The following is a 14,347-nucleotide window of genomic DNA, read 5'->3' on the forward strand; positions in this document are numbered from 1 at the left end:
AAGGTTTCGATAAAAAGTACACAAACCTGCTAATTTCTGAGCAAGTACAAAGGGTAAGGAATTTGATTTTTAAATGCAAGCACCCCAGCTTCCAGATTTGACACCCCTTCGAGAACTGGAAGTGAAAAATCTCTCTTGATTTTGCCTTTAGAGAGTCAGAAAGCATCCACTACCTAACCAAGTCTTGCAAACCTCTGAACATGACAATAAAACGTCATCAACAAAGAGTTACATTAATGGAAACTTTTACGAATGAATGATATAAAAATCACAGTACAGCAAATAAAACAATAGATGGAGTCTTGAGCTCCTCTCTGGAAATCAGATGCCCAGGTTTAGTCAGCTGAGCATGATGCGGTTTCTCAGAGCAGCTCAGTGCCACCATTAGGAGTTTCCAACGCTGGTCTGATGGGCAGGATTAGAAACTGTCAATGAAGCAGAAAAAGCCACTGAGAGACAGAAAGTTTTTCCTGGGCACAATATTTCTCCCCACATTTTTGTTTGACTTCATAGTTTGAAAGAGTCACTGGTTAATGGGTAACTGAGTACCAGGTCATCCCTGTATCCTTGTACCTCTGAGAAACTGTGGTGCTTCCAGCCTTGCACCGCCGGTGACCTAACATCAGACAACCCTTTGGATGAGCCCTTTGTGGGCAGTTTCTTGGCACTTGAAAAGGTGACACTTTCAGCAGTTGCTTTTTAACATCCTGGGATGTCACTGTCTCTGGGGTTTGCAAACACAGTTCAGCTTCCTCCCAGACTGGTGATAAAAGAGCCACAGGAAGCAACTCAGCAAATTTTAATGACTGTAAGACTAAGTTAATAAAAGAAATCAGGAAGCCTCTATTGCTTAGAGAGAAGGCAAGCATCAGCTGGACTCTGTTCCTAAAGAATGGGGTGAAATCACCATAATTTAGACTTTATATCAAGTGTAAGTATCTTTCTTAAACCACAGTTAATCAAACACAAACCCAGTACAGGAACTGCGTGAAGATGCTTTGTGGTCTGTATCTTACAGAAGGACAGAGCGGGTGATTCCCAGGTATTGCGATAATCTCTAAATGGGTTGCCAGAAGGAAAAATTCAACCAAGTCCACATTTCTCAAGGCACACCTGTCTTTTCTCTACACTATTGCCAAGTGGGAGAGCCCATGCCAAAAATATGTCAGTAGGAGGACACGGATAGTTCCTAATGTCATATATGAGGACATGTTTTACTGTCTTTCAGGATGTAGCACATCGTAATTGCTGACTATGCTTATTAAACTACTGATGTGTCAGGCTAGACAGTCTCAGAACAACTCCAGATATATGTTAAAATTCTTTGAAGCTTTAGGGGAGGCAAGAGGAGAGCAGGGGCTTGGAGCCTCAAAGTCAGAATTTGGAGCAGGTTAGCTAATTCCAGTTGTTTTCTTCATGCACACTCTTTCTGTGAAGGAAGACTCCAGTTGTCCTGGAATAAGGTGCTTAGAGAAGGACATGTTCACAAGGACCAGAACAGATTGGATTTTCAGGGATTTCCCGTCTAGTCGAGGAAGAAGCGGCAGGCTACTAAGGGATGATGAAGGTGATGGATTGCAAGGAGACGGGGCCAACAGTGCGTCTGCCTCCAGTGGTGTCTGAGTGGGACTAGGTGGATGGTCGAGGTCTTTTTGGGGGCAGAGTCACTGTGACGACCTTAATTCTTTTATTTCTTTAGGTGCACGAGAGTCTGACCTTGTAGGAGATCTATTATTTTTGTCAGACCACAGACAACAACGTACCTTTTGTGCTGCTCTCAGGCTCATCTTTCCAGGGTGAGAGGTCAAGTGCTTCAATCTCCTGGCAGTCAACGAAGTGCTCAGGGTAACTGTTGACCTTGAACACATTTCTGGGTATCTTTTTGATGTGAGTATTGTCACAAATCACCCTTGACAGTGAGATTTTTCTCAGTGCATGCAACTGCTGTGGAGTGAAAACTCCTGGGTTTTCCCACCAGAACCTGTAATGACATTTTCAGAAGCATCTTACAGTCTACTTGAAGGTGTGTCATGCTAGTTACTTGTCAAGATGGGAATCTGGCCAAGATAAGTCTCTGCTCAGATCCACCTTGATACCTTAGGTAGCAGGAACACCTCTTTGGAAATAGTTTTCTCCAGGTGCGGCCAGGTCTGGATGCTGTGACTCATGTGCAGAGATCCTGCCTCTTCCACGCAGCATGGCCCGGCTGCTGAAGGCAGTGACTGATCCTCCCCTTCTGCACCCTGAGAGCAAATGTCACCTCAGGCAGTGACTACTGCAGATCACCCATGGCCTGGAGCTGGTGAACCCCAACCACATGCGTCTGTTGGAATGAACTCAAAAAAAGAGCCCTTTGACAACTGGGGCTAAAATCAAGGTGTGGGCCTTGCTGGGAGCACTCACTGGCATGTTGGAGATGGGCTGGACTAGTGTGCCACATGAAATGTCAGCATTTTTTCCCTTAATGCCTTGGGGAAGGTTTGCTCCCAGATCTACATACCTGTCCCCATCACGCAGGTTCCTGAACTGGGTGCCAATGATGCAGGCCAGGAGAGGTCCAACTCTGCCCTGGGCAACAAAGGGCTCTGAGATTGCCCCAATCCAGATGTCAATATTTTCTGGTGTCCCATACAAGTCCATGAACTTCTTGGCCATTTTGGAATTGCCTAGCACCTCAGAGAATTCTTCTACATTTTGAGGCTGAGAGAGCCCACAGAAGCGCCTCCAGGCATTGTAACCTGCAAAAGCAGAAACAGCACCAATCAGGACCTGTGTCTCAACATTGTCTGCCTGGGCTCAGGAGCTAAATAGACCCCTTGGCCCATGAACAATGTCTGCTTCTTCTCATGGGATTAGAGTATCTGGAAGACATTATTGTCTAGGTAGAGGCAGTCACAACAAATGCCATGTTTTCCAAGATCTTTGTTGTATGCACACATTAAACTAACAATTTGGGTTGTCTTCACACATGACTAGAGGTTCATTGTATCCTGCTGGTTAGAGCTACCTAGTGCTGAGGGTGAACGCAGCGGTCCTTGCAGTTTTGGGAAGCAAAATTTCTAGGATCAAAGTCCTAGAAAAAAGCAACATTTGATTGTGCTTAACCCAAGAGCACCTGTTCTTTTCCAGTGCCTGAGGCCAAACATGCCGGTGGGTGCAAGAGACTTCTGTCAGAGCTCTGGGTTGTCTGAAGACACAAAATAAGCATTAATGGGCAAAGAGAAAAGCACGGATGGTCTGTCCAGCCCACGTGAAAGCTGAACTTGGTGTCCATACCTTCTGTACCACACATGCCTTCTCTTTGCAATACACTGTTGTTTCTACCTCTCTTTAACACATTATCCAAGCTACCATTTTTGCTTTCCAAGCCTTTTGTCCTTGTCTTAAATCTCTCGGAAAAAGCTCTTTATAATATAGAGACCTTTTCTTCCCTGAGCTCGACTGTCTACCCATCCTTCTCCCTCCAATAAAGGTACTGTTTCTTCCCATTGGTATGGAAAAAGCTTAGTACCTTCATGGAACTACTATAAACAGCAGAGAAAAAGAGAATTGTTCACAGGACACGTGACTTGTGTCTTCTTACCTGGAAGTCCATGGTCTCTTCCCCGTTGCATGTTCAGGGCTGCTAGATCCAGACCCATTATCTCTGTCTGCTCGAAAAGGTGGTTCTGCAGCTCCTCAATGAGCAGTTGATTCTGTTTCGCCAGTTTTGCGTGATCCACCACCATGCCCCGGATCACCGGGTCAATGCCACCTGCATTCGTTGCAAACCAAGAAAAGACTTTTGGTATCAAGTTGTAGCTTTGATGGTCCCTTTTGTGCAGCTGAAACAGTGCTGCCTTAGATGTCTTTTCTGGTCTGGGAGTGTGGAGTTCACCTATCTCCCTGTTTCCATTTCAAGATACACTAGTGCATATGTCCATATCTGCATATGCCAGTAGATGAGGCCTCCCTTTAAATTCCTCACCCCTCATAATCCCTCAGCCTTCTCTTCCACAGCGCGAAATCCACTTGTTGTCCACCAGGACCTCCAAGGCCCTTCTCATAGAACTGCTCCTTAGCCGGTCAGTCCGCAATATATGCTGATACCTGGGGTTCTGTCCAAGGTGTTAGGTTTTGCAACTGATTTTGTTTATAATTAGCTATTAATTGACAAATATTTATTAAAACATTAAATGCGGTGATAGAATCAATTCATGACTATTGTGAATATCTTTTTCATAGCCATTAAAAAGACGATATTAGTAAAACACAGGAAAATTGGCTTCATCTGTGTATTTCAGTGTGTTTTCCATAATTCTTTGGATAACTCATTTTAGAAGAAACATTTGTCTCCATTGGAAAGATTAATGACTTCAGATGAGATAAGAGCAGGATCCCATAACTCCCTTTAGAGTCATTAAGAGAGACGGCTGCCACTAGGAAGCAATTAATGCTGCCTTAGCTCACTTAGGCTGGATGCATCACCCTCTGGCAATGCCTCCTAATTACAGTGGGATATAATAACTTGGACTGACGTAAATTTTGGTTGACTGACATTTGTGAGTCTTGTGCCTCCTGGGACAGCACGAGCAGTTGCACTATGTGAGTGAACGCGCAGTGCTCACACTGTTGGGTCTCACTGAACTGAGATGTTCGATGACTTTAGAAGTTACATATTCTGGTTATCTACTGACATGTTCAGGATATGAATGCAATTATGATGCAATTAATTGAGGAGGACAACACTGAAAAACTGTGTAAAAGAAGCTACAGAACTGTATGTTCTGATGCAAAATCCTGCTCCAAAGCAGCTGCTTCTGCAGGAGCTGGTGCTTGGTAACATTCAGTGCTCACAGTATAACAGCACGTAATTTTTGGCAGGGTTTCTTTGCCTGGGTACAGTGCAGAACCAGTGTCAGACTGTGTTTGGAGACAATTCTGCAGCTCTGTCCTGCTGCCCCACATTTAGCTGACCACCGATTTGTCTGCAGCCCCTTGGGTACACATATCATGAGCATCTTCCAAGCTGAATGGCACTGTGATTTGTGTGAGGCCAGTTAAAGAAATGGAACAAACGCAGCTTTTGGAGTCCAAGGCTTGTGTGTCTTACCAGCTGACCTGCACCTGTGTCTGCTTCAGGACCAGACCGGGACTGCTGGCTCTCCCATGTTCTTACCTTCCATTATAATTCTCCATGTAGCACAAAAGGTCAAATGAAGAGGGACATGGGACAGTGAACCCAAAGGCTGAAAACTGTCATTCAAACGGGATACAAAGGGCTGTACTGATGTATGACCGAATCGGAAAGCCAAGGTAAAAACATTTGAGGTTCTAGGATCCACACTCTCATTGTAGCCTCTGTACAAAGGGATCCACTTGCTGGTCTCCTTCCCAAGCAGAAGTGGGAGGTAATCTCGGTATGTTATTATCTGGAAAAACACAAAACCAGAAATGCCATCAGAGTGCAGAGCATGAACCTCAACCTCAGTCCAGTGGCAGAGAGTTCACAAGATCTTCAGAAAAAAGAGCTGTACCAATGGCATGGGTTTGGTATAACATATTAAAATTATTTAATATAATAAATAACGGATTAAAAATGATAGATTATCAGTTTTTATAAATAATTGATAAATTGGTAAAATAATGGATAAAAAAGCGCTGGGTACCCATGCTGTCTCGGATCATCCTTATTCAAAAGTTTTCAGCTCTCAGAAATAACTCCACTAGATCTGCAAAACATTATTTTCTTCCTTTTCCTGGAGGAAAACCCATTTCTAAGCATGCAGATAATAAATGGTCAGCAGTGATCAGTACCTGGATTATGGCAGCTACAATCTTTCGACTCTCTTGGTAAAGCTTTTCTCCATCCCAGTGAGGATTTAATTTCTTCAGCTCTCTAACCAGGCGGTTGTGTTCTCGCAGAAAGATGGTGTGCAGTGCAGAAAGTCCCAGGTTTTCAGTTACCCGTTTATCACCTAGAAATGAAAATAATTTAGGGATTTTGTAAACTGGTTTTTATTTCAGCAGCAGGTTCTTGTGTTAGGACAGACGAGTAACAACTGACAGTGTTCCTGGCAGTAATGCCAGGTTAAGCTTCCTAGCAGTCATCATTTGTGCCAGAGATTTCTTACCAGCACAGACAAAACATTCTCTCTGTCCAAACCATTTAGCCAAAACCATTGGAGAAGAGGCATTTGGCGAGTTAAACCATATTGCACATGGTCGTGAAGCAGTTGTAAATGTCTCGTTCTGTGAAAATCCCACGTCTGCCTTACTTTCATCCCTCAAGGACACAGTCTTCTTCTACATCAGCATTGTGATTATTTGGGTTTGAAAATTTGCCTCAGTTCACCCAAGTTGTGAACACCTCTGAGAGGTCTGTGGATGTGTCTTCAGCAGAGATGCTGGAGAGAAAACTGGAGTGGATGGACTGAGACCTTCTGAGAACCGATGGAAGAAGCGCTGAGCATCTCCCCACTCTGCAAGGAGCTCTTCTCGTGTGCAGGGACTGAGAAAATAATGTGCAATGGGAACACTCTTTATATTCTGACCCTTTATATGTATGACTGACTTGGCAAGCTTTAGATTTATAATTTTTTTTAAAAAATATTGTGCCTATGATGGATTACTTCCTATTTTAAATATTTCTGTGTTTGAATTAGTTTGTTTAAATTGCAGACAAACTTCTAGACTTTTCTTCTGGTGTAGGTTGGGATATCTGAAGTATGAAAAATTTAGAATGTGGTGTCAGGGAGAGTTATTCACTGAATTGATTAAGAGCATTTAATTGTTAGTATTGATTTGGTTTAAAACCGAATGGTGAATTCTAGGCAGGAGGGAAAAAAGTCACTGAGAAGTTTTAAACACTGGTGGTTATTCTATTGAAAATTTCTCCTACCTTTGAAAATACTTTTTAAATGGAGGATGATTTGCTGTAACTCTTTTGGAAATTAAAATGAAATAATTTTCACATTTGAGTAAACAATTATTATTCAATTATTATTCTTTTTTTCATTTGGAGGAGGGCCCTTCATGTCTTACAGCACCTCACAAAAGTATGCAGAGATATCAGACATCTGGCCATGATGATCCTCTTTGAATTCATGGACTGAAAACTGCCCCGCAAATGCACCTTACCTGCCTTAAAACAGGGGATATTCATGGTCTCATTGGTGAGAACACAAACACTTTTCGTTTTGTTCTCAAAGGGCAATAATTCCAGCCCTGCATCGGTAAAATTCTGATTCACAGCCATCAAACCCAGCTGGTTTGTCTGATTTCTAAGACTCTTTGCCATGGAGTCCTCGCTGCCGTACACGGTGCTGGCATCGATGAACGAGGTGATGGCATTGATCTGCTCGCGGGTGAACGTCCTGGGGTTGCAGACGGACGCCGACTGGACGAACGGCATGCAAGAGTTTGACCTCAGCATCCGTGGGTCATCGGGGGGAAACTAGAACAAGCAAACATACGTGATGCCTCAGAAAATCATGTGGTTTTGTTTTCACTGTCTCAGTGTGGGATGGAATGAAAGTCAAGGTACCTTAATGGGGAAGCAAGGGGACTTGAAGGCACAGCCGGTCTCGCAGGGAAGCGCTGGGCTCGCTCCTGCGCCGCTGGCGGGGGACAAGTCAATGTCATGGTCGACCCACTGGCCCCAATGCATGAAGATGAGAGAGAGCTCTTGGTCTTGAGTGATGTTCTCGTTGGGTGTGAGAGCAATTTCGTTCGACACTTTTCGAACCTGCAGAAAATCAAAATGAAAATGCATGTGACTATACCACGATGGATTTACCTCTCAGTATAATCAGGCCCAACACGAGGAAGAAACTTTTTACACTGAGGGTGGTGAGATCCTGGCTCAAGATGTCCAGAGAGGTGGTGGATGAAGCATCCCTGGAGACATCCCAGGCCAGGCTGGACGGGGCTCTGAGCAACCTGAGCTGGTGCAGATGTCCCTGCTCATGGCAGGGGTTGGACTAGATGAAGGTCCCTTCCAGCCCAAACTATTCTATGATTCTATGATAATACCCACTGTGAGATCATGCTTAAGATGATCTCATATAAGCTCAAGAGTTAATTATGGCATTAAACAGACCCATGCCATGCCCCAGCTCTATCAAAGCAGATATGACAAGTAGCACCCTCTTGACTTCACAGTCATTCAGCCAAGCCCAGCTTCATGGAAATGTTTTTACGGCTGAAACTGGTGAATAGTCACACATCCAGACAGTCAAGAAGATGTCTGAGGAACACCCAAGCTTTACGGTTTGTAAAAACTTCCTGGTGTATCTGAACACACTGTGGTGCTGCCTGCATCAAAACTTGGGATGCGAACTTCTGAAAATATTATGCTATCTCACACTTTGCTTAGTGAAGTATTCACAACATTTTTGCTCATTTCTGTCTCCAACAAAAAATATCACCCCAAGCCATAGATCAGTTGTAGAAAACAAGCCTCAAATTAGAGGAAAAGATCAGGCAATTTACACTCTGGCTGTTGCCACTGTTTCATTTCTGATGGATGCGGTGAGGGCAGTGTCCACTGCTGTTATCTGGACAAGAATAGCAGTTCTCACCAGCGGCAGAGGAAATCCATTGTACAGCTTTCCTTCTCTTGCTCCTCTGGGCACAGACACTCCATCCTCGTACACTGCTGGGAGCCAGCGAGCAAACGCGTGGTTCGAGGAGCCCAGATGAGGATGCTTTCTGGAGCATCACATGGAGGAAAGCAAACACAGGATTATTTCAGAAATGAACAGGCTCGTAGAGACTAATGTTTTGCAGCCCTTTAGTCCTCCACTAGCAGAGCTGATAGCCAGAAAACACTGAGAAATAAATAATACCAATATTATTACTGTAGAGAAATGTGAACTTTTTTTTTTTTACCTTAAGATTCCTCATGCCATTATATTAATTTTATTTAGTGTTTGAATCTCTGTAGCACTTCTGCCTCCACTGCTGCTCCACACCCAACCACAGTCTCACAGTAGGGCCATCACCAGCTATCAGGGTGGCCTTGCCTTTGTCCAGCTGAGGGCTGGGAGCCTCCAAGAGTGAAGATCCCTCATCTCTGTGGGGACCTGTGCCAAGGCTGCACCTTCAGGAGGCTTTTCCTCATGTCCAACACAGAACCTTTCAACCTGCAGCTCTGGCCACTTGTTGTCTTGCCTCATACTGCTCAGAAGAATCTGAATCAGTAAACTCAGCAACACTCGTTCAGAAGAACAAGAATACTGGTTGAGCCAATGGTCTGTGGCCCTAGGGACACAGAAACACAGGCTATTTTGGGGAAACCAGTTTCTGAATAGCAACTGGCGCACATCAACTTTCTGTGCTTAAGCTCTTAAATCCATAAAACCTGGGCAATAACCTGCCTGTGCTGAAAAAGGGGTGGTATACCCAGGATTTACAGCAGTGTGCTGTGAAAAAAGAGCATGCCCTAGAACAATTGCCCCAGAAATTTTGCCACCTTCTGGTAAAAAAAAAAAAAAAAAAAAAAAGCTAAAAAGGAAATAAATAAAGGTATTATGATCCCAGGTTTGAACCAGGGGAAGCTGTGTGCAAAAAGCTGAAGAACTCATTTTTTCAGATTAAGAATACACAATACACAAAGATAGAAGAGCCAAAGATTAGTGTCTTATTTACTTCCCATCCTTACGCACCACAACAGTAGCCACACAGATATGTTGACAGCTGAATATTTTCATATGAACCAGCCTGGAGAAATCAGTATTATCTGTGCTACAGGAAAGTGGAGGGGTGGTTTCCAGGAGCCTCAAGCCCAGTGAGAGGCCAGCTGTCACAGCCCCAAAATCTGCTTTCCTCAACCTTTCACTGCCCCCTGCCCAAGAAGTTCCTTCCTTCATCCAAAGCAGCAGATGGAGCAATGGGCTCCAGTCTGAAGTTTTCAAGAAATGACATCTTTTTCCTGCCAGGCACAGGTAGAAACGAAACATCTATTATAGGCACCACTAAAATGAGCATTTCACTCTTCTTGCCCTGTTGAAAGGTACTTACATGAAAGACCTTGAGCCATCTGTCCTGACTCAAAGTACAAGACTCTTCTTGTCCACATGCAAATCCTACCTGTTGTTGCACTCCCCAGCAATGGTCCGGTAAATGTCATGCTCTGGGCACTTAATGGAGGGAATCTGGTAGTCACAGCCAGTTTCTCTGGCGATCATCTCCTTCTGTTTTCTGTCTAGTAGGTCTGCAAGAGCAACCATATAAAATAACACCTGCTCTTAGTCTTATTTTATCTTCTCCATATTCTAGGTCAACGTTGGAGTCAGAGCTGTGGATCTATAACATCTGGATTTGAATTGTTAATTTGGTGCTTGAACCCTTTTGTGGATCAACTCTCACCCCTGGGCTATGGAAACTTGGTTGGCACAGAACGACTTTCGAGGGGAATATGGGGAATGTCATCACCAGCAATGTTTTACCCTAGGCTGGGAACAAAACTACGAGCATGCAGAGCGGTAGGAGCTGGGCAGGTCCTGTGGGGACCAGAAGTGGAAGATGAGCTCCTGTTCTCAGCGGTCAGAGTCTCCTGGCATTCAGCACATTTTGTCCCATGTTTATCACACTTATTGTTAGGCTGGTTTTATCATCGCCAATGTGAGACAGGCACTGCCAAAGAAACACCAGGTGGTCTGGTCTGCCTCTGGGCATGCTTGAAGTCTATCAACTTGGGACTGTTGTGGGGATGGGTTTTATCACCAGTTGTTTGGATTATGGCATAGCTCCTCCCTGACAATCCTGCTGTGGTACATTTTCTATTCTTAGCTGTTTGTAAGACATTGTGGTCTAAACCACATTACCTGTAACATTGAATCTGCAGTTCCTAGAGAGATGCAGCTTTTCTTTGAGGAGTTGCAAAGTAGTTTCCAAGTAATCAGCAGCACGGACTGCAGATCTGGTTCTTCCTACTGGGTCCTTTAGGTGCTTCAGGAAATCCATTGGGTTGGCAAGCTTTTCCTCTAGTTTTCTCTTTAAGCTGAACATAAAAAAGTCCCATGAATTGTCTTCTCTGAAATCAGACCTCCTCTGTCATGGCTGGGTGTACTTAGAACAGCGCTGCTGGGTCCCAGGCAGGCTCTGCTCACCTAGGACCAGCTGGCTGCTCGTCAGCTTTGCACACCCTTGCAGACAGATTTTGGCAAACAAATCGTTGTGATCCCCTATTTCAACTTTGCATTACGTCCTTGTCACAATAAATTTTGTTATATCATGTGAAAAGCTAGATCAGTGGAAAACTGAGTTGTTCAGTGACTGAATGAAATTTTACATTAAGTATGTCATGAGATAAATTCTGTGACCAGAGAGAAAGTCTTGGTCCTGTCGCTTCTCTTCCTGGTCCCATGGCTCTTCCTTGCACAATGAAAAACCTCCTGTAGGGTGGGTGGAGAGACCCTCCTCTCCAAAACATTCTGGGACCAGCCTTTTGGAACAACGCACAGAGGGACACCTGGGTTTTGAATCCCACTGAAACTCATTTGTGGCAGGGTGCTCATCTGCATGGCTGTGGTCCCTCCAGACAAGGGCAGAACTTCAGCAGCCAGGAGAGGACTCAACATGTGTTCAGCATGACCACTATGGACTTCTGAGAGTAGCCCATGGCAGTGCAGGTGAAGAGGCAATAGCTGCAGGTGATGAAGGGTGGCCCTGGGGATGGGACACCAGGATCCAGCCAAACTGAGCAAAAGGTTCTCTCTAACTACAACAGGAAGAGTCCTTGAATGAAGACATCTCCATAATGCATTGGAAAACACAAGAAATACACATATATTTAGTCCTATTTCCTTGGAGTGTTGGGGCTCTTATGCAAAAAGGTCTCACCTTTCTCTTGCATGTAAATACGCTGTGTCTACCAGCTGCCTGGCTTCACTGATGACGCTCAGAAGAGATGAGTCTGATAGCACCTTTGAGTCCTCTGCTAAACAAGAAAGAAGAAAAAGCAAAAAGTGAGGATACTTTGCAATGTACACCAGGAGCTGCACATCCCACCCCATCGCTGGGTGCTGAGGTGCACTGGTTGGCTCCACACGCAGCTCCCGCTGTTTTTGGTGCCACCTGGACACCTTTATCTCTGCTCCTCTTGCTCATCTGCTTCACTTGCTGAGGTCTTAAAAGTCACAGGACAAGACGTGATTGTAAACAGGTAGTAGTTTGTTATTATTATCCATTTCACAGAATTGGCTCTGGTAGCTGTGGGAGGCTTTTAGGGAGTTATTTTTCAGCCTTATTTTTGAAGCTATTGTTCCCTGTAAGAAGGGACGTGCACATAGGAGACAGAATACACGATCTGTGACACAGGCTCCCTGTCATCAAATGATCCAGTGCCTGGACAACCTGTTGGTTAAATAGACAGTTCAAGTTTCTTAGGCATTGACTTCGTTGTTCATGGATAAATCTACAGGATATTTCAATTTTGTGTTGGAGATATATCTAATTAGGAACTCAGGTTGAATTTTGACCCACACCCTTACATGCACAATAGCAGCAGAATGAGAAACAGAAACTTACTAGTTATTGAGGAGTTCAATGCTCCCACTAAGCAGAGAGTGATGATGGATCCTAAGAGAGTAATTCTTGATTTTATGCCTAGAGAGAAATTCAACATAAATCTGCTGAATCGGCAGGGCTTCACTGGCTCATTGGAAGACAATGACAGGTTTGGTTTGAATATTTATTTTGGAATCTAGGGAAAAAACAGAGCACACCTCTGATCAGGTCAGTAGGTGGGACTCTGGCTGGGGAGAGCTGGAGCTGCAGCTGTTGGCAGGACACAGGGACATAGAATCATAGAATCATTTTGGTTGGAAAAGATCCTCAAGATCATCCAGTCCAACTGTTCCCCCACCCCTGGCACTGCCCCATGTCCTGAGAACCTCATCTCCGTCTGTCCAGCCCCTCCAGGGATGGTGACTCCACCACTGCCCTGGGCAGCCTGTTCCAATGCCCCACAGCCCTTTGGGGAAGAAATTGTTCCCCAGATCCAACCTCAACCTCCCCTGGCGCAACTTGAGGCCGTTTCCTCTGCTCCTGGCGCTTGTTCCTGGGGAGCAGAGCCCGACCCCCCTGGCTCCAAGCTCCTTTCAGGCAGGTCAGAGATCAGAAGGTCTCCCCTCAGCTCCTGTTCTCCAGCTGAACCCCCCAGTTCATCCTTGTGTTGTGAGATGTTCAGTAAACTGGGTTGGGTAATTGCCGAGGAGGGGACAGCCAGGTACAGTCCAGGCTTCAGGGATGGAGACCATTTACAACCTGTGGAAATTCTTCAACCATCTCCACAGGGACTGAGGGCTGCTTATTCTTCGCAATCTTGCAGGATATTGCTACTTGAGGCAAGAAAGATGTCTTTTCTCGCTTCACATACAGGGGAAGAAGGAATTATGAAGGACAACTAGCTCCTAAAACTTTACTCTGTCTCCTCATCTCCTTGGGCTCATCCATTCCGCAATAATACCCATGCCAGAAATATCAAAACAGTCAAATACAGATATAATATTTAAAAAGCCACTGATCTTACCTGCCATCTCTGCAGAGCTGGTAGGACTGGGAAGCAAGCCAGTCCTTTATAGCATCTCCACTAGGGCAGAAATTAGCTGGGTCTGACCTGGGTGTGGCCAGAAAGGGAGAAACCAGGACCAGATTGTGCCAAGAGGAAATATCTGCTGGTTTGCTTCCCTGGATTAAGCAGAAAGGTGCATACTTCTCCATTCCTTCTGAGTAAATATTGACTTCCTTTTTGACAAGCCAGAATAAAGGCACACGTTTATTTTCTGCAAGTGAAAGGTATCAGCTTAATTTTATGATGGTAAAAGATGACAGGGAAATTTGGCTTCTTCTTCCCTGTTGGTTGGCATATCTGATAGTTTGAGAAGACAGAAATGGGTCGTTTTGCCCACCTGCATTTGTGGAGTACACGGAAGTCCAAATACAGCGTGTCCGAATGGTGTACCTGCCAAAATTTATATCAAGGAAAACCAAAGTTTTGTCCGTTTAATATTGCTTAGTGAGATGGTTTGTGTAATTAAATAGTAGGCAGATCGTCAGTGATTCGGAAATGTATATAAAATAACTGCTGATCACTGCGGATGACAAAGACTGGATGGAGAAGGAGGCGGTTCCACAGAGCAAGTTCGAGCTGTCTCCAGTAAAATCATATTTGTAGTAATATGGACAGACGCAATGTTACACCTGTGCAAATAAGAACAGGCCAGAGGTACAAAATGGGAGATTGCAACCTGAAATATCCAGAAAGGATCAAAGTGTTGGGTCAGCTGTGGACTTCAACATGGATTACAATAGTTATACACTCAGAAAAAGGGCTGTACTTCAGTGGACAAACGGGAAGGTA

General features: G+C 44.6%; 1 protein-coding gene across 1 annotated transcript; it reads right to left on the reverse strand.

The window, feature by feature from the left end:
• Nucleotides 1-384: 384 nt before the first annotated feature.
• On the reverse strand, nt 385-12,610 carry LOC135995635 (myeloperoxidase-like). Its single transcript, XM_065647098.1, has 13 exons — nt 12,514-12,610; nt 11,827-11,923; nt 10,809-10,984; nt 10,072-10,195; nt 8,562-8,691; nt 7,526-7,726; nt 7,120-7,435; nt 5,797-5,957; nt 5,159-5,411; nt 3,584-3,754; nt 2,501-2,738; nt 1,764-1,981; nt 385-425 (listed from the first exon to the last, which is right to left on the reverse strand). Exons 1-13 carry the CDS (start codon nt 12,608-12,610, stop codon nt 385-387), a joined length of 2,223 nt encoding a protein of 740 aa, XP_065503170.1.
• Between the last annotated feature and the right edge of the window lie 1,737 nt (nt 12,611-14,347).

This window comes from Caloenas nicobarica, chromosome 17 (assembly GCF_036013445.1).
Source record: "Caloenas nicobarica isolate bCalNic1 chromosome 17, bCalNic1.hap1, whole genome shotgun sequence".
Taxonomy (NCBI): domain Eukaryota; kingdom Metazoa; phylum Chordata; class Aves; order Columbiformes; family Columbidae; genus Caloenas; species Caloenas nicobarica.

Coding starts and splice junctions, on each gene's coding strand:
- LOC135995635 (XM_065647098.1), bottom strand. CDS start 12,610: ATGTTGAATTTCTCTCTAGGCATAAAATCAAGAATTACTCTCTTAGGA. Junction 10,985..11,826: donor TATTTACATGCAAGAGAAAG/GTGAGACCTTTT, acceptor TTTTATGTTCAG/CTTAAAGAGAAAACTAGAGG. Junction 5,958..7,119: donor TATCCCCTGTTTTAAGGCAG/GTAAGGTGCATT, acceptor TTTCATTTCTAG/GTGATAAACGGGTAACTGAA.